The sequence below is a fragment of the Buteo buteo genome, chromosome 3, assembly GCF_964188355.1.
Source record: "Buteo buteo chromosome 3, bButBut1.hap1.1, whole genome shotgun sequence".
In the NCBI taxonomy this organism is placed as follows: domain Eukaryota; kingdom Metazoa; phylum Chordata; class Aves; order Accipitriformes; family Accipitridae; genus Buteo; species Buteo buteo.
The window spans coordinates 63,693,442-63,714,542 of NC_134173.1; the positions used below are offsets into that span (position 1 = coordinate 63,693,442).

The window sequence follows — 21,101 nt, forward strand, 5'->3', positions numbered from 1 at the left end:
AAGCATCTCAGAGGAGACATTTGCCTGCAGAAGATAAGGAAAGGATTCTCTCCTCTTCCTCTGTAATCATATAGTGGGAACCATTAATAGTAAACATTTGTCATCTCTTTGCAAATGAAGTAAAAGGGCATCTCCTGTTCTAACAACACTGTGGTTAACACAGATGCCTGGAGTGATGGGATGTGGTGCTTTTCATTGTAATCGCTGTAGCATTGTACATCTGGTCAACCAGCTCATTCGGGCCACTGCCAAAGGCTGAATGTTGGTCTAAATGGACTATGGTCTGACTGGGAAAACCAATCTCACATGTAGTTTATCCCTGAAGTTCAAAATCAGATCTTTAAGCAGATCCCTGGTCTTATGCTCACAGGATTCAGATAAAGTTAGAAGTATGCTGGAAGGACTTCGACAAGTGCTTAGTAAAGGTTTACTAAACTAAGTTGATTTGGAACAGCATGTGAATATTTACCAGGGCACAAAATCAAAGGATCTTAAAGCCATAATCTTAAAATAATAAAAATTATTTAAGTTTGTATTCTTATTCACCACTATTACAATAATTGTCTTATAAATAGATTCATGTATTTGTCTGTTTTCATTTCAATTTTCGTCAAAGACTGATGTACCAGAATGTTAATGTTATATAATTATATATTTTGTAAATTAAAGCAGCATGGCATACTGGTTGGGAATAGCACATTTCACACTTCATTACTTCTGCTGCAACTCAACCAATGCTAAGCTCTGAATTTTCTGTTTCCAGTAGTCAAGGTTTCTTTGGTTGTTACTTTGTTTAAAAGCATTTCTGTTCCATAGTTCTTTGCTGCTTATCCACAAGCTATACTGACCTCAGCAACAGACATGTAGATGGCAGTGGTGGAAATCTGGTGTTTTCCTCTATTAACAAACAGAGATAACAATGGAAGAAAACAGTAGATTTGGGAAATGTATATGGGTATTGCAGTGAGCATTGGAAAAATGACAGAACTGTCACCAGTGGCCCAAAGTTCAGACTACCATGCAAATGTTACAGCCAATGGACCCAAAAGCCTGACTATTCTATTTTAAACCACAGCATATGCCCTAAATTCATCAGATTAGGATAAATACCATGTTGAGAGATTGCTATCAGGTTGTGAAATTAAGTAAATTTTTAAATACAGAAGATCATTCACACTGTTCTGCAGAAACACATACAAAGAATATGCTTGGTGAATTAAGAGAGTCCTGAAATACTATTAACAACTATCTCCTACTTTGACACTTCTGAAAATGTAATTTGTACTGGCCCTTCAAACACACAAGAAACACCAAGGAATGTGCATTTTTGCTAATATAGCTACAAAAAGATTAAACCAAGATGCTACCAAAATCCATGTCTTACTTTACCTCTTAGCACATTTCCATGCTGATTTGGAGACAGTTATAATACCAGTAGTGAGAACAGGAGAGAATAACTTTGATTTATTTTGATTTGTACTGCAGAAGGAAGTCACAGCACATTATAGACTTTTCATTTGTCTCACAAAATCCAGATTTGCTGCATGCAAATCGGTAATGTTGTCAGAGTGGCTGAAGTATTCAACTGTAAACATAAAAGAGAGTTTAAAGAGTTGTGGGTCACCTTTAAAAGATAAAAATCTTTGAATTTATTCATATGGGTATAAGAATTTATGAATGATGGAACTAGCCATCTGTAAGACACCAGCTCTAACCATATCACAAATGGGAGCACCAGTAGGTTGCAACGCTTATTTAGTAGCTTAAAGCTGCACATGCGGATTTTCCAGGCAGCAGCAGGACTGCCCTACTCTCCCACTGATCACATCGTGCAGCCTGTGAGCTTCCTATTACATGTCACAGCAGAAGCACCCTCACAGACAGGAATCTTCCCTCCATCCAGACCACAGATAGCTCAACTCAGAGCCTCTGGTTTCAGTTTGGCTTCTAACTAGCAAGCAGACTGTATGTAACAAAATCTGCTGCTTTCAAAGTCACGTGCAACGTGCACGGACGGCATCGGCAGGCATACCATAAGGTCCTTCTCTATGAAGCTCTCTGCAAAGCACTCTTTTTTCACTTTACCTTTTAGCCCATTCTGAAGTAGGCCCCCTTACTGAAGCTGCAGGTTACACTATGATAACAGATTCCTCAGGGATACAGTTATACACAGTTTCACAATGCTTCTAACATTTTAAAGGATATGAACTCTTTTCAATATAATAAACAAAAAGCTATCATCACTGCAGTGCCACAGCAGCTTCTATTTAAATAACTTCTATCACCTCCTCGTGCTTACAAGCACTATGAAATACTATGACTTGCAACACCACCAAATTTTACATATGGACCATCAAGGCAAATAAGGGTTAAGTTTCCAGTCTGGTATCACCCAGGAAGCCCTGAGCAGAAATAGAGCCAAGATGTCCTGAATGGCAGTCCTACACTGTAACCCCAAGCACATCCTTCCATAAAGGTACTTTATTTCAAGATGCACATTTTTCTTTCCAACTTGGCAGTTTGGCTTCTTTTTAAGACCTTTAATTATAGCTCAAATTATGTTCAATTTATTTTTCCATGGCTGGTTTTTTCCTGTCTAGGGCTCCACTGTTTTTTCCTCTGTCCACAAACACCAAATGCTTTAAAATCTCTTTTGTTGTTAGCAAGCAGGAAAGGAGGAGAAATTCTTGAGAGTGTCTTTCTCTTTCTCCATTGAGGAAACAAAACAGATGTTGTGCTCTCCTCAGGGAGAAGGATCCTATCACACAGCAGGTGTGAGCAAAGGCTGCTTTGCATGTGGAGAGGAAAAGAGCAGCATTAAAGGACCTTGCTGGAAAAGCAGCACCAATGGCAAAGGCATTTGGTTTTTGAGAAAGAAAGAGAAGTTCATCCACCTAAAGAAAAGAAGGGGTACGGGGAAAGCAGTAGGGAAAATAACACCCTGCTTTGCATTGGCAGGAGGAGTAAGGGCTACTGCCAACTTTCCCAATATTACTCTAGCATTTCCCTTAAAGCAACAGCTCCACAAACCGGGGAATGGCATGAAAATGTCTACTTTGGTGTTTTAAAAAGGTTTAATGCTTCAGCCTGAAACCAAGAATAGCCTAAAGACTCAAATTCCCAAAACATCCAGAGCAAAATGTGGGTTCTTTTTAAACCTCATTATTTCTGAAGGGGGTCAACACTGGATGTTTTAATACTTTAGGTTGACATTACTGGGTAACTTTCAGAACCTGAAAGATGTCCTAAGCCCTTTGCTGCAACCTCAAAAGATAATTTAAAAAATCCCCAGCATAATAAGAGAAAATTACTTAAACATAATTTCACCTTTTGTGTATATGTGAACATGCAGTTAAGAAATAATCCTGTTTGTGTTAACAGCAGGAAATCTTAGACAACTCGGAGTCACTATAGAAGTATTTGCAGAAAACACAGCGCACTGCATATGGCAATAATTATGCCGAAACTGGCATAGTTAGTTCCAACCATTGATTTGATACTGGCCTCACTTATGATGAAACAGTCATGCTCGGTCTGTATTGCACAGGGAAAGAAAGGTCAGAGCAGCTTCCTCAATCTTCATGAAGACTGGTCTACTAACATAAAGAAAAGAAAAATGGTTTCCTTTGGAGTTTTATGGAGTTTTATTTTTTGCCCTCTCGCAGATCAAAGAGTATCTTTTCCTGCATGAACTAAGACATGTTTGCATAAATGTCAGCTCACTTTTAAGGACAGCCTTGCACTACAGGCAGCCGGTTTTATCTGCAGAGCTCAATTTAAAAAAGGAGACATCAAATGAGCTGGTCCCAGTGCTGCTTCCAAGATCAAATTTAAGAAGGGACAGGTGTTCACAGGCATAATTTATACTCAAACGCAGACCCAGATGCGTCCCTAGAACCACCAAACTTCTTCTGTCACCCTGCCCTGGTGTCTTTTTTCTTTTCTGTGGGAATAATGCTACAGCAAACAAAACCCTGTTCACTTGGGAATGAAAGAGCTATGGTATTCAAGTTCAATTTTACTTGTTTACTTCATCTGTTTAATTTTGATGGATGCATTTTTGACAAGTCCTCGGCAAGCAAAACTAGCTGTTTACACAGGGGGCTAGGGGTGCTGGAGGACAGGCAAGACTGCCACATACCTGCATTTATAAGTAGGCAACAGCCAAATGCTGCTCAAAATTGTTGAGAAGTGTTACCATATTTTATCATGAAACATCATAGCTGTATAAATGTGTGATACCACCACTGAGTGCAGCAGGGTATCAGTGGAGTGCAGCACCAGAGGCGCAAGAGGAGAAAACAAAGCCAAAGCTACAGCAGTAGGCCTCTTCAGAAACACCCAAACCTGTGATCCCAGGAACTGTATGCCTTGGAGCTGACACCACAGGGTGGTAATCCATCAGATCATATACTGATGCACAGCAGAGCACAGACTTCTGTTCTTTAGATTAATTATGGTAGAGCTGCACAGGAACATCTCAGGGCAGGGCACTGTCACACCTGCACAAACTTTTTACTGCAGGTAACAGTGTCAAGAGTATTGCAAACAAATCCCTCTTCCTCCAAGGACTAAAAAAAAAAAGAGATAAATATCTTTGTTTTGAGTTGCTTGTGGCTGGGAAGTGAGGCCAGCCAGAGTTTGGAAGTGAAAATATTGCCTGGAATAGCTACCAGCAATCTTCTAAGAATCCAAGTCCAGTTTTTCATAGGAACTCTATTCTAAAGCAATGGAAAGTTAAAAACCTGATCATTTTCTTTTTGTAGCATCATGTTCTAACTGCAAATAGCCATTGTGGCCCCAGTGCCACCTTTCTGACCCAGCAGCAAAAGGACATGGGTACAGTCTGTGCACTGTGCCAGTATTACTGCTCTGCAGTGGCCAGGAGGGCAGTGGTTCAGTTTCCTTGTGCCAGTGGCAGGCCATGAAATCTCAGGAAAGCAGGTTACTTCATCAGATCCTATAGACCTATTCTTGGTAAGAACAGAAAAAGGATCCCAAGTCCACTGCTGTCTTTACACTTTACCTTTTCACTCTCTTTGCAGTGGAATGAAACCTGTTCTGCGTGTATGAACCTCTGGAAATACTGAGGAATCAGGCTAGGTTTGTCTCCATTACCCAAATGCACTCTGTATTTTCTACTCTTGAGAAATAAACAGATTAATAAGTTTGGTCCACCAAACAATAAATAATTTGTGTGCACAAACAGATTTGATTCACAACAGCCCAATGGGGCACGCCACCAATGTGGCAAGCTGCCTGCTGTAAATGCAACGCGTTCTCCAACTATAGGAAAGCAAAGGGATACAGCTGCTGAAGGGTGATGTGAAATTAGAGAGGGAATGAAACGTGTGATCTTATTTAATCACACCTGGTGCTTCAATTTTTCAGTAACAGCACCCTACTAGACTGTGTCAAATCAGTTCTACAAAGAAAAAAATTATGGATGGAAAATGAATTAACTCTTTCATCCCTGCTGTTAATACATTATACCAGTCAGAAACATCTTCAGCCGTGGCTGTTAAGAATCCTTTTTTCTCAGATGAGAGGTGCTCAGCACCTGGCTAAACGGAGCTCAGTGGATGATAGTGCTTCTGTGCCAGCAGGTGAGCATGTGCCCTCCACACTGACTGAAGCACAAGTCTTGAGTGTGTATATAATCTATTATTATACACAAGAGATCTCCTGGTCAGAATCAACTTGAAGGATCGAAGTGCCACACTGGGACCAGTCATTTCTATTTGTTTCCTTAGGTGGGTGGCACATATGTGCAGAGACAGACACAGGAAGGAGGATAGCTGGGGACAGCAGAATGTAAAAGGGCAGAAAGAAGCTCTTCCCTTGCTTTGGACACTCTGCTCAGCACAGATTTCCTGTAAGATGAACATTTATCCCAACAATTACCTGGTTTCTGGTTTCTTTTGGGCTTTCATTTTTTGAAGATTTTTTTGTTCATTTGTTTCAAGACTTATGTTGCACTTTGGGTTAATATTAAACATCAAACATAATTTGATTCTGCATATATTGTGTTGTGTGATTACTATGTCCCACTGGCTAGTCAGACACTGTTTCTCAGTGTGCCCTATGTACTAATAAATCACTTGTGGTACTAGACAGCAAGGTGCTCTATCTAATATAAAAAATGGTAATTGTGGTCAAATGTTCCATTCTTCAGGGAAAAGAAAAAAAAAAATAACCTTCTACATGATTTCACTCAGCAGCAGAAAATAAAAAGCCAAGGTATAATTAGCTTAACATAACCATCTTTACATTAAATTCACAGAGAAGAAAATCAAACACGAAAAATAATTAGCAGGCTCCCATTCTGGTCTCCTCATTGAATTAATGTCACCAGTACGGCACTGGATAAAGTAAGATATACAAGGCTACTGTCTGGATGAGCTGTGTGTTTGGAGAGTAGTTCATTTTTAGAGGGGAGAAATTTCTTTATGCAAGTGTTACCTATTTAAGAAATTGGTATTTATTTGGACAAAATTGTCTCAAGAGATGTCTAGTTTTTACAGTATGGATTCAGCCAATTTACTGAAAAAGTAAGGCATTAAAGCAAATACCTCAGAACAGTTTTAAGAATATCTTAGTCTCTTCATCATTACTTCTATAACTCATACTCAAAGAGATTATCACACCAAGGAGCATTTTTTTTAAATAAATAAAAAGGCATTGTAAAAGACCTCCATAAATAGGAGATGCTAACACTGCAACGTAAGGGATTAATTTAAGCCAGGGTTATGTAAAGTGCTGAATATAATCACAGTTCAAATTAACAAAAAGGAACCCTTGGTTTAAATCATTTTTATTCTTGTTTTGCATTTTTAATTTGTGTTTTCCTTTGGTGGACAGAACCATAGATAGAACTGAAGTGGACTTCAAAAAGATAATCTAGTCTACCCCTCCACTTGAGGCAAAGACAAATATCCTCACAGGTGACTGTTACCTATTCCTCACACCTACAACCCTCCTCTACTCTCATTCCCCCAAATACTCCACTTTAATATCCTTATGCTACATTTCTAATACCCAAACTAGACCTCCTTAGGTGCAAACTCAACTAATTACTTTTCCTCTTACCTTTAGGTAGGTAGAGAGGGCATGGGTAAATACCACTGTGATTTTGTATCACAAATCCTTTAATATACCTAAAAGATTGTGTCTCTTTACAACTTTGTACTTGCATCCTGAAGCTAACCCTTTCAATATTTCCTCACTGGTCTTTTCTAAATCTCTGCTCACTCCTACAGCTCTCCTCCTGGCTTTCTCCAGTTTGTCTATATTGTTTCATGGTGTGAAGCCAGTTCTGGACACTATCCCAGCAGAGCGACAGAGAGCCAACAGAAAGGAGTTAAGGATATCCTACGGCTTACATGCAAGACTTCCCCTTACACTAAAGTCTGGACTCTTCCCCATTTTCTCCCCCAGCTGTATCACAGTGCTGACTCATATTCAGCTTGTGATATCCCAACATCACATGCTCTCTCACAGTACTGTTACTTACTCAGATATCCCTCATCTGTATACATACACTTGTTTTCCCTTCCTCACTTCAGGCCTTTTTACTTCTATTTGCTGAATTTCCATCTTACTCATTCTAACCATTTCTGCATTTTATCGAGATCACATTGGACTCTAAACCTGCCCTCCACAATATACAAAGCCTCCTGGAGCTTATAGTCCCTCGCACACTGCGCTCTCCAGTCTATTGTCCAAGACAATAATGAAAACCATGAGCAGCACGCAACCTGGGGCAGAATCTAACAGCACTGCACTTTAGGCTCCCTCCCAATCTGCCAAGCAAACAATAACTATTCCTTGAACACAGTACTTCAACCAGTCCTTCACCTGCCTCACAGTAATTTCACCTAGATGATTTTTTCCCTCTTTACTTGTAAGAAGGCTACATGGCTTTCCGCAACACTGCCAAAAGCCTTACTAAAGACATACCTACCACTTCTATCTCCTACACCTCTTATTCCATTTGGAAAGGAAATTAGAGATGTTTGACACATTTTTTTTCTTAACAAATGCACACTGGCTGTTTTTCTATCAGCTTATTATCTTCTAAGTGTTTACAAACTGATTAATAATTTTCTGGAGCATTTCACCATGTATCAAAGGTGAGCTGACAGGCTTCCTCATTTTAGTGCTTAAGTTCACTCTTCCTCACCCTTCACAAGTTCTTAAAGATAAAAGCTAAAGTTCAGGGATGGGCTCATCTGACTCCCAGGTACTCAGGGGTCAATTTCAAGAGACCCCAAAGACTTGACTGTGTCCAGCTTCCCCCCATATATTTCACCTCTGTCCCCCATTCCAGCTTGTGTACTTTTCCCTCTATTTAACTTAACTGTTCCAAGCATTCCGTCATGATTAACCTGTTTTGGAAAACTGAATCCAAGAAAGGCTATTCAACCATTAAATTAATTAATTCATTAAATTTTTCCCTTAGCAATGCATTCTCCTGTTCCCATTAGTTGTAGTATTCCTGACTTTCAAGTAATTGCAGAGGGCCTGAAGTACTTGTGGTATTTTGTATCTTCCCCCTTCAATGGGACAGTCTGCTGCCATGTCTGTAGTATCTTGTCTTCCAAAAACCCATTAGTTCCCTTGAACTTCCTTTTCCTTCCCTTCGCAGCCCTCACCTATCTATTCCAAACTTCAAAGAAACCAGCTCTTTTAAAGTCTTTTGACATTATTCAGCTGCTTTTACTCATTCCTTCCTCTCTTTCAGATCAGAAACTCTTTTGTGATCATTTTCACTCACATTGCCTTCTGTCTTCAAATTCTCAACCACTTCCTTCTGATGACTCAGAATAAAGCATAAACTCCTCTACTAAATTCCTTTGCCCTCAGAAACAGAAGTAACCCTCTTCAGATTTTAACTCTTATTAGACAGTCTAGACAAGATTCACTTGACCAAGGGTAGGCATCTATTCAGCTTGTCACTCTAGAGAAGAGATCAGGATCTCCCAGAGTGAGATTCAGCTTACACCATAGTAGATGCCTAAAGCAAATCACATAAAATGTCTTCAATGGTTCCTATTTTTCCTGGAGTGACCCACAAAGGGAAGCTCTGGCAATTAGCTCACACACTGGCATCTATCAATCACAGAACCGTGCAGGATGGAAGGCACCTCTGGAGGTCTCTAGTCTAACCCCTTGCTCAGAGCAGGATTAGCATTAGAGCAGGTTGTCTTGGGCCGTTTCCAGTCAAGTTTGGAATATCTACAAGGATGGACATTCTCTGGGCCCGTTCCACTGTTCGACCATCCTCCCCCCCCCCCCTTATATTCAGTTAGAATTGTCTGTATTACAACTTGTGCCCATTGCCTCTCATTCTGGCCCCATGCACATCTGAGAAGAACATGGTTCTGCCTTTTCTGTGTCCCCCCAACAGTCAGCTGCACACAGCAGTAAGACCCCCCAAACCTTGTCTTCAAGCTGAACAAACCCAGCCCTCACCCTCTTTTCCTACATCATGTGCTCCAGCCCCTGACAACCTCGGTGACCTATCCATTGACTCACTCCAGTTTGACAATGTCTTTCTTGTCCTGAGTGCAAAACTGCACACACTGCTCAAGATGTCATCTCACTAGTGCCAAACAGAAGGGAACCATCATTTCCCTTGACCTGCTGGTTACACTGCTGCTTGTACAGCCCAGTATGTTGTTGTTCTACTTTGCAGCAAGGGCACACTGCTTGTTTGTATTTAAACTGTTATTTATCAAGACCCCAAGGTATTTTTCAGCAATGTGCTCCCCAGCCAGACAGCCCCCAGCCTGTACTGGTGCAGGGAGTTATTCCATCACAGATGCAGGACTCTGTATTTGTGTCTGTTGAACTTCCTAAGGTGTCTGCCAGCCCACTTCTCCAGTCTGTCCAGATCCCTCTGAGTGATAGTGCTGCCTTCCAGCATATCAAGTGCTGTCCCCAATTAGGCAACATCCCACAAATTTGCTGAGGGTGCACCCTGTCTCATCATCATGGTCACTAACAAAGGTATTTGGACAGTGTTGTCCCCTGTATCAATCCCTTAGGGATGCCACTTGGTTCTCCATCCACTTCTTGTCTCCTTATCTGCTCTATAAATCAGCAATTTGGCTACAAGGACACTGTGGGAGGCCACGTCAAAGGTGTTTGTAAAGTCAAGGTATACAACATGCACTGCTCCTCCCTTATCCACACAGTTAGTTTTCTCATCACAGAAGGCAATCAGGGTGTTTTGCCTTCAGTAAACCCATGTCGGCTCCTCCTAGCTATCTCTTTGTCCTTCGTGTGCCTGGACTCTAAACCAGAAAAGTGTACTTGTTCCTCTGTGGCCTCCATACAACTGCTTTCTGTTAATAGTTCTTGATAGTTAAAATGCTCCTTACCTTTTGGATGTTTCATATCAATACTTCTGTTAACTATTCCAGAAATACAAAAACTACTTGTCCTAAGCTTGTGGGCAGTAGACTCCAGATGTAATACTGAACTTGTCAGCTTATTGACATAAATTTAAATCATAGAATCATAGAATGGTTTGGGTTGGAAGCGACCTTAATGATCACCTAGTTCCAACCCCCCTGCCACGGGCAGGGACACCTTCCACTAGACCAGGTTGCTCAAAGCCCCATCCAACCTGGCCTTGAACACTGCCAGGGAGGGGGCATCCACAACCTCTCTTGGCAACCTGTTCCAGTGCCTCACCACCCTCACCGTGAAGAATTTCTTCCTTACATCTAATCTAAATCTGCCCTCTTTCAGTTTAAAACCATTACCCCTTGCCCTATGACTACACTGCCTGTTAAAGAGTCCCTCCCTGTCTTTCTTGTAGGCCGCCTTTAGGTACTAAAATTGGCTGCTCTAAGGTCTCCCTGGAGCCTTCTCTTCTCCAGTCTGAACAACCCCAACTCTCTCAGCCTGTCTTCATAGGAGAGGTGCTCCAGACCCCTGATCATCTTGGTGGCCTTCCTCTGGACTGGCTCGAGCAGGTCCATGTCTTTCTCATGTTGTGGGCCCCAGAGCTGAACACAGTACTCCAAGGTGGAGTAGAGGGGGAGAATCACCTCTCTCAACCTGCTAGCCACACTTCTTTTGATGCAGTCCAGAATGCGATTGGCTTTCTGGGCTGCGAGTGCACATTGCTGGCTCACATTCAGTTTTTCATCTACTAATACCCCCAAGTCCCTCTCCGCAGGGCTGCTCTCAATCCACTCATTGCCCAGCCTGTATTTGTGCTTGGGATTGCCCCGACCCATGTGCAGGACCTTGCACTTGGCCTTGTTGAACTTCATGAGGTTCTCACGGGCCGTCTCAAGCCTGTCAAGGTCCCTCTGGATGGCATCCCTTCCCTCCAGCGTGTTGACTGCACCACACAGCTTGGTGTCATCCACAAACCTGCCAAGGGTGCACTCAATCCCACTGTCCTTGTCGCCGACAAAGATGTTAAACAGGGCTGGTCCCAATACCAACCCCTGAGCTGGTCCCAATACCAACCCCTGAGGAACACCACTCGTCACTGGTCTCCACTTGGACATCGAGCCATTGACCGCAACTCTTTGAGTGCAACCATCCAGCCAATTCCTTATCTATCGAGTGGTCCATCTGTCAAATCCTCTTCTCTCCAATTTAGAGACAAGGATATTGTGTGGGACAGTGTCAAATGCTTTGCACAAGTCCAGGTAGATGATGTCTGTTGCTCTTTCCTTACCCAAATATAGCATGTATCAATAAATATGGCATTTCTTTTTCAGTTACCACAGCCTACACATGTTTATTTACAGGATTAGCACTTTTATACACAACTCTTGACTGATTTTTGTTCCTTATGTTCTCATTATATTTGGGCATGAATAATGATAGAGTATGCTAGGTAGGTTTATTTGGGATTCATGTTAAGTTCTAGTTATAAAATAGATCTTTCTGTGTAAAAGTGAAATGCAATAAAAATGTTGAGGAACTGTATTTTCCAAATAAACTACATAATCAGGGCAAAAATAAGCTTATCATTATACTTTTTAAGTAATCAGTCTCATTAAGCAAGGAAGCATTACCATGGTGAACTGAATGTCAGTTCTGGTTGCCATATTTCTCAAGATCGCAGAACTGGTAGATCTTATCCTCTACTGCACAGATTTTGTTTATAGATTAAAAGAGGAAAACAAGCTTTTCAGCTTTTTTTTTCTCCCAAGTGGTTTGTTACTTTTGAATGAACTAGTCACTGAATTGAAATAGCTGAACAAACATGAAAAAGATATTATCTCTGCACCTGCAGAAGTAAAAAAAGAGTTTAGCTCTTCAACAACAGGTGTTTAACCAGTGACTTTCACCAATTCTGTTGTCTGACTTCCTTTGCATTTCAGCAGCAAATACTCACTGCTATACATTGAAAAATATGAATTTAAATAATTGCAAGAACCTGTAAGATCTGACTTTGCTGTCTGAAGTTCAAATAAATCCAATGTACTTTTCTTTAAAAAAGTAAATATGAAGCACAGTTTTAATTTAAAAACACATTAAATATTTTATACCCACTTTGCACTGTATAGTTTGCAACTGTTGGAAATACTGCAGTATGTTAACATAATTTTTAGTTCTTTGATTTTTTTTTAAGAGGAAGGAAAAACCCCCCCACGACCTTGCTGTGAAAAAAGCCGCAGAAGCACTTGCTGCCTCATCCCCCATAAAATCCAAGTGTGTGCTGGGGGCCAGAAACAGGAATGGGGTAGATGTGAATAAAATCAGCTTTTGATATTCAGGACTGTGTTGCAGTAACTTTTGAGCAAACGTTGCTGGCTTAAAAAAGCTTTTATTTCATGCTTTTGCAATTCTAACACAGGTTTTAAAATTTCAAGCTATTCAAGCTGTAACATGTACAAAATCATGCTTCAGTACTGCCAGTATGGTTCAACCTTGCCTCTTTGACTTGTTTGACATTTTTCCTATCATCTCAGACACAGCTCTGAACCAAAAAGCTGAAGATGCCAAACAATGCTTTTAAAGCTCACAAGATCGGTTTGCACTTGTAACAGTTTATTTGTCTCTGTCTTCCCTTAATTTTAAATGATATTGCCTCCTCATTTATACACAGCCTAAGTTGGACAATAAAGAGAATAGTTCTAAATAGGAGCTAGAGATACTAAAACCCATACAACTGGGCATGGATGAATTTTATTTTCTGTTTGGCACATCTGTTAAGCACGTAGATCTGATGTGACATTGAAAGAGAAGGAATTGTTCCCTGTGGTATTCTGTACACTTGAGACCACTCTGGAGAGGTTTCCCTCTGCTGCTGACAGCAATTAAGCTCTACCAGCCTATGCCAGTGGGTTTCCGACCTTGTTCTCTGTCTTCCACCTGGGCACATTGTGTACCCTTGGCTTCCTCTCCCTTCTCTTCACAATCTGAGAATTGATGGCTGAGACAGGGATGCAGCTATGTTGGAAAGGTTTTGGCAAAGTCAGGAAACAAAGCACTGAAAGCAAGAGCGAAGCCCATACTGAGTCCACCCAATCCAGGATCCTGGCTCCAGCAGTGGCTCTCAGCAGCTGCAGGCAACCCACTCTGCATCTCAGACCTGGTTCACACCTATTATGTCCTCCACTTTCGTAGAGCTATACCATCCGTGCTCATACTACTCTCCTGCTATATCCAGAAACTCCCACTGTGAATAGCCCAACCAGGGCAGCCTTCATATCCCTCAAAACGCAAGTCAGTGATCTAAGTGACTGAAGGCAACCCTGAACAGACAACAGCTGCTCTAGTATTTGCCACTCGTTTGTCCAGGTTCCCAAAGTGCGGCTGCAGCCAACGTTGAACTACAATGCTAGGAGCTACCAAAGAGCCACCCACTGTATGGCTCCAAATACGGACCATACCAACTGGAGCAGAACAAGCACAGAAACAGTTGACAGGACTGAGGTGTTCATGACAGAAATCATCTCCCAGCTGTGTTTTAACAAAAACCACGTTTGAGCCACCTGCAGCCACATTCAAGGAGTTCGGCAGCCATTCAGGGGATGTGCTACTTTCTCACAGGAAGGTAGAATTAGAGTAAAAATTTTTTTTACAGGATATATACAACCCACTGATAATGGGCTGGCTATATATCTTTAACTTGAGTAACACCCATTCATTTCTTGCTTTTAACTGGCAGGGGAAAAGAGGGAAGGAGGTCCCCAGCCTAAATGAACACAGGAGACGCAGATAACAAGCACAAAGTTCAGCTGCTTTCTGGAGTGAGCAGCACTCAGTTTGGGCCATATGAAGGCAGGAAACAAGTAAGCAAAAGCTCTTTTGTACACTGGTCACATATCCATATTACCCAACCCACCTGAAAAGCAAACATCCAAGAAGACAGAGCTCACTGCAAAAGATCCTGCTTTGCTCAGCCCTTCCAGACTAGTCCCAATTTTGAGAGGTCTCTAACCTTGTTTCAACTTCCCCCTAAATATTTAAAGCTAAAGTTGAGCTGCCGGTGTTGAATCCAGGCTGTAACAGTTGTACTGAGAACCACTTGCTCTAGCTCGAAACCATGCTGACTAACGAAGCAAGATGGCCGAACATCTTGTCCTCTGACACACAGGACTCCACTTGCAGGATGCACAAGACAGTAGGGCATAAATGTTATGAGAGGGGATGGAAAAGAACTATGGAGCTGGGGGGTGCCCTTTCCAGAAACTGCAGCCTCTGCCATGCAGTGCCAGATGGAGTTGGTCTGCAGATCACAAGTGTGCATGTGTGGATGTGGCACTCGGATGGGCAGGTGAATATGTATAGATCAGCTTTGCCCTTCAGCTTATCATGCAACACATATGTAAACAAACATCCAGCAAGGTGGGTCAGAGAATGGATAGGGGCTCTGGTGAAGCCCTGCAGAAAAACGGGATGGAGATGAGGGACAAATCGTAGAAGTCTCGCAATGCATGAGAGGGGACAAAGCTGGATCAGACCCATACTGTCTCATTCTGCTAAGCACCAGAGGTGAAGGATTAAGCATATTGCCCACTATAGTTGAAAAAAGTCATGCATATTATCAGGTACTTAAAAAGGCTGGCAAAAATTGTGAAGGAACAAAACAAGCAATCAGAGCTGAGGGTCTGATTACCGAAACCCAGAAATATCCTTTTGGAAAGCTGGCCTTATTTGCTGCAAATCAGTTTCAGCAGCCAATTTGAAGCTATCACACCAGCATGCTGTTATATGTAAGTTAATAGGCACTTACTATTGATGGTTTCTGCAGTGGCTGTTTAATTTTTAATCATATCCTTAATTTACTGTTTACGTTTTTATCTAATTAGAGTATGTGCATGTGTGTGCATCTGTGTGACGGACAGAACATGGAAAACTGTGTTTATTCAGAAGTACAATGCCTTGCTTTCTAAATGAGGAGATATGTGTGTCTCCTGCTTGAAATTTTTTCACACAGCCTTCTTATTTTTCGGGAGAATGCCATCTCAGGCTGCTGTGCTATGTTGCACCATTCTGCTGTTAGAAATGGGCACCACTGACCTCTCTGTGTAATGCTGTACCTGGAGTTTGGAATTGAATGTCATTAAAATATCCAGTGCTAAGAAATAAGCAGTTTTACTGGCACTTTCCTGAACAGAAATCCCAGCATCCCTTTTCATCTGTAGATCAGAGATTTAGGTAACACCCTGGGACACCCTCATCCTCCCCATCTCCCCCTATTTCAACCTTTCATTAGATTCCTATAGTCATAAAAACTAGATGCACTGAAGGGATGGAAGATGGATCATTTATTTTTAAGCACTGACAATTTTTTATGGTGATCAACAATAAAGTTCTCAATTACAGAGGGAGAGTAAATAAACTAAAGGATAGAGCTTCAAAGAGAGCTGGGTGATGACGGAAGGACAGAGGTTAGAACATCTCAGAGTCCAAGAGATGAGCTAATCACAAATAAAATAATATTACATTCCTATTACTACCTGACATGCTGGTTGGTGTAATACCAGTGATTAAAAAAAAAATCAAAAAAGGAAAGCCAGAAATGCACTCAGCAGAGGCATAATGTGGTTGATATGGATCCTGGCAGAGCTCTCAGGAGGTGATCTGACACCCAGCGCAACTCCCTGTGCCTGCACCCTCCACATTCAGACTGCCTCCGGTCACAGGCTCAGCTGTACAGCAAATTAGGACAGGCAGTAACAGGACTGCACGCTACTCAGACAGAGACTGCTCTCACTCCCAGCAGGCAGAGGCTGAAGGGAAAAGGCAGGACCCTTTCTTTGCCCCACATAGCATCTACTTTGAGGAGAGATGATGGCAGGTACCTGAAGAGCTCCACAGCAAAGATTTAAATGGAGGTGCCTGACCAGGACTTGCAGCCTCCTCCTGCCATGTTCATGGCTCGGTACCTGGATACTCACATCTCACTGCAGCTGTATTCCCTGCATCCTTGAGAACTATGCTGAAAAACCCAGACTGGAATCTACTTTATTTTGCTCTCAGGAAGGAAAAACAAAAGATGCAATTCCATCCCTCTGCAGTATAACACCTCCAATTTGATTTCTTTTTCTCTACAGCACAAGAAAGGTACAGATAGGAAATCGATATGTCCATAGAAAAAATAAACATCTAAAAGTTCCCATAAAAGGAAGAAACTAAAGGGCTATGGCTATAGATGTCTTAAGAGTGGCAGAACAGGTTGGATTAATGTGCTGAGGTAAAAGACTAACAAATAGAAAGGAATAAACTGCTTTTGGAGTAAATGCTACAGGTTACAGTGCCCTTTTTCAGAAGCCCATTGCACTCAGTAGCCAAAGCACGGGGCAGTTATGTACCCCTTCACACAGGAACTGTTCCTAAAAACACCCACCCCAGGGAACATTGCCGCTGAGTATGCACAGCCCTGCTCTCAAGGAACTGGACTCCAGTGGCTAAAACAAAAGCTGTCTGCATCAGCCAGGCAGCTCAAAAAGGCAGCTTCAGTTCTTGTTTTCTTCTTTGCCCCCAGGAGCAGGAACTTGCAGCAAGAAAGGAGGAGACTGTAATAAAAGGGAGACAGGAAGGTCTCCAGTAGGCTCTGAGTCCTAAAGATAGCAATGAAACTAGCACGAAGGGAAGGAGGAAACCACCCTCCCACATAAGAGGAAACCCCAAAATAAAACCTTTTGGCAGATGGTAAAAGGCTTTAGCATTCAATAAAACAAACGAACTGCATGAGAATGCAAGAGAGCTTTAAGGGAGACACAGAAAGCCCAAACAAAAGACATATGAAGAAACTTGGTTTTTCAGTCATTCTTCTGTGCTACTATTTCAAGTCATTTTTTGATAGGTTTTACCAGCTTTTCTATTTAATTGAAACTATGCAGTTTATGGTTTTCAAAAGACTTACACCTTTATTGCCTGTACTAATTAATCATATGAAAGGGAAGAAGTTTTCAGTAAGTTTTCTGAATTATAAAGCAAAAGTTCAGTTCCCAAAGAGCATTTCACCTGGGGCTCTCAGCCTGGTCCTGGCCTTCCTGTGTAAGACTGGACCCAGCTCCACAGAGGCAAAAAAAGCCACAATCATAAAGTAGTAAAGATAATAATAATAATAATAATAATAATAATGGTTTAATATTTGTATCAGGCTCAAGCACATCCAGATGAAAGGAAGAACTCAGAGGACCAGCATCTGTCTAACTGTAGTTATTAAAGCATTCATGTCTGAGAAAAACTGCCAAAGCACAGGTAAGTTATAACCCTATCCCAAGACAATATATAAAATGAGTCCTTGTCTGCTTCAGACCAAAGGACCATTTAAATTACAAGTAAGAAAACAACCCCAAAACCCCTTAACCCAGAACTTGTAACTCATTAATTTTAGCCTTTTTGGTTGGTGCTTTAATTCTACTACCAGTGAGCAGTAGTTAGCTCAGTTAAAAAAATGTTCGTAGAAAGTAATAGAATATGAAAGTCAATGTTATCAATTGTAGCAAAAAAAATCCATTTAAGGGCATAGCATAACCAAATTTTGCTAACAGGTACAGGTAAAGACAATAAAATTAATAAATTAAGGCAGTAGAAGACTGGTGTCAAATTAAAAGTAGGTAATGTCATTTGTTCTATGCTTCATGCTGAGAAGCAAAAAATGGGAAAAGCTACTTTTCCTCTATTTAATTTTAGCTATCCCAAATTAGATGGCGAGTCCTCCAGCTGACAGAGGCAGGAACCTCCAGAGGGCAATGCATTGCACCTATCATGGGCATCTGTTTTAGAAGGGCACAGATTATCTCTGGAGGTAGCTGTTGTTCTTCATTGATTATTTCAGTAATGCAAGCAATGAGTTCAACCAGACACCTAACTTTTAGCTGGCTAATGTAAGATGCAACAAAGACACTTCAAACTGCTCAAGCTAAAAGACAGTGTAGTCATTTTTATCTTTGATTATGCCATTTTAGTAAAGAACATGCATAAAAAGAGTAAGATAAAAGCAAGTTTTGTGGGTTTCATTTTCAATAGTGATTATGAAATTAGGATTGCAAACAACATAGGCAGTGCACATCATCAAAAGAGATTTTGAGACCAAGAAAAAATAGGCTTTATATAGTTAAGAAAAAATTCTAAAGAGAATAAAATATCAAAATTGTATTTTTGATACAATAAAATTGGCAAAGGATCATATTTTTCAATTTTAGAAAGACCTATGTTGGATTAGGAAACAGAACACTTATGTTTCTGTATTTGTGGTTTTAATTAAGTTACTAAAAAGGTTTATGGATTTGATCCAAAGGTCAGCAAAGTCATTGGTACCCTTCATTGATTTGAATGGGCTTTATAGTCTCATGCTGTAGAGGAAAAATGGGGTTGATCCTGTTCTCATTTTAACTAGTTTCACATTTCGCTGAAATCAATGGAGCATTACTCCTTCATTTGCCCTCACAAAACCAAGAGCAAAGTTGAGGTCTCAGATTTTCAAAGGGAGATAATTGGGATAAAACCAACCCATGGCTGGTGGTAGACATAAATTTACATTCTTCCTGGTAGAGTAGCTACTCTTGCTATTTGCTCACTGTGCTAGAATTGATACACACTGTATGCATGAAGAGTATGGATCAAGTTTTAGGTCAGCTAAAGACTTTCCCAAAGACGCTAGCCAAGTTAATTATAAGCAGCAGAAACTGAAAGAAGACACTAGCTTTAGATGCTCCTAATTCCTAGAGACATCCTCGATAGAAGGACTCCTCTCTTCTGGTCACAGCGTCTGTTCACATTCCTCACCTAAATAGCCTGGGTTCTGATCATCCAGATCAAGAGAAAACACTGAAGAAATAAGTAAAATATATATTCTCATACCAGAATTATCATGTGATCAGCTAAGCCATGTAGAAGTACAGTAAAGTTTCCACAGTGACATTCCTGTTACTAGAGGAAATCAAAGAGATCTCAAGAATAGCAGTAATGGTATAATAAAGAAAAACATGAGTTGCTGACAAAGCAATGGTCACACATTTTAGTGCTTATCACAGCAGCTGATATTTAAGAAGGGAGAAAGAAAATTTATCAACAAACAATCCTAGCAAGCAAATATCAGTAAACAATAATAATACACTAGGAAGAGCTTATTAGGATTAGAAGAAAATAAAACACTGTTTTCATGATGATAGCTGAAAACAACTCTGCACCTAAAGGAAAGATTTCTAGAAAAAGACAAAAAACCTCATAGATATCTCATTTTATGAAGATACATCCCAGCAAAAAGACATTCATTACCTTGATGGGCTGTAAGGGCTGGCTGCTTTTCTATGACCCTCAAACAACCATGCTCCAGGTTTAAGTAGAGATCTACAAAAGTCAACAATATCAGTGGTTAGTGTCACAGTCAACAGCTGTAACAGAATGGATGGCAGCTGCACTGCTGGACGCATTAAAGCAATTCTTGAGTCTAGAGAAAGACACATTCAGAAACTACCCAGGTGACAACTGATTTGTCAGTGGAGCTTTAGAGTTAGGACTATCCTTCCCTTCCTCTTTCCTGTCCCTTTCATCTGAAATATAGTTTGTTTGCTTCAAAGTCTTTAAAGTTTGCACCAAGAACTCTAACTGCGGTGACACTGTGGGCGTGATCAGCGTAGGGAATTTTCAAAGGTCTATCTGCATCCTTATTGCCTGACGCTTTTAAAAGCCAGTCCATTGTCTAAGATTATGCTGATTGCTCCTTCTGGCATCCAAGATTCTTTAAATATGGCTGGACCATCTTGGCACCTTATGACAGCAAATCACAAGGAATGGCTGAAAAGTGTTTCACACAGCTACACTCTCTGGAACAAGCTAAAAAAATCCTCACCAAACAATTGTAGCCTAATCAGCCCTTTAAACACACAGGCTAAAGGAAAATTAACAAAGGAAAACTAGAGCAGGAGATACTAATCTCTTGGCTCAACTTTAACAACCATCCTCAGTTACTCAGGATTTCTTAAAGGAATGAAAGACAAAAAGAAATAGAGTAAGAAAGAAAGCTTTCCTCTTTATTTCTCAGGAAGACTGGAATGACCTAACAGTTTAAAGAAAGAAGGAAATGTGATTATCCTTCCCTCTCCATCTCTACCTCTGACATATGCCTAAGAGGAAAGAAAACAAGAACCATACAGCTTAGAGGACTTTGGAGAGCAAATTTTAACAACAGAAGCTTTGCATTACTGCTCCCTGAACAAAGGCATTACCAGTTAGTAAGAACCTCCTCTTTTTGCTGTGCAAGACCTTTTTTTTCTTTCAGGTCTTTCTCTCAAAATGCAGCTCCTGGAAGTCCTACATATCAGTGTTCTCTCAACACAAAAAAGCCAAGAAGTAAACTTCGGAGTCTGCCAGCTGACATTACCAACAGTAAGCTCCCCAACTGGTCTCAGTAAAGAATGAAAGAATATGGCAAAACTACTTGTTTCAAGGCCCAGGTGCTGGAGTTGCTTTGACTCCACCTCACATCATCAAATGCCAGCTGATGGCAGCTGGGTATCCCAGATGAACTGACTGGGAAGATCCAAATCCTATTTCTAGTGGAAAGGACTCAAAACTCTAAGACCATGTCAATGTATATGCCTTCAGAATGCACTTAAGCTTGAAGGGGAACCTTGACATGCCTTTTTGTTCACATACAAAAG

The 21,101-nt window shown here is 41.0% G+C and overlaps 1 protein-coding gene across 2 annotated transcripts in view; it reads right to left on the bottom strand.

The window, feature by feature from the left end:
• The window catches only part of SAMD12 (sterile alpha motif domain containing 12), a 179,667-nt gene that overhangs the window by 62,615 nt on the left and 95,951 nt on the right, over positions 1-21,101 (bottom strand). Inside the window, exon 5 of one of the 2 annotated variants that reach the window (XM_075023850.1) lies at positions 19,717-19,788. The exons of the other annotated variant lie outside the window; for it this stretch is intronic. Within the exon in view, the coding sequence (XP_074879951.1) occupies positions 19,717-19,788 (72 nt within the window). The remainder of the gene's footprint in view (positions 1-19,716; positions 19,789-21,101) is intronic. 2 annotated transcript variants of the gene reach the window in all.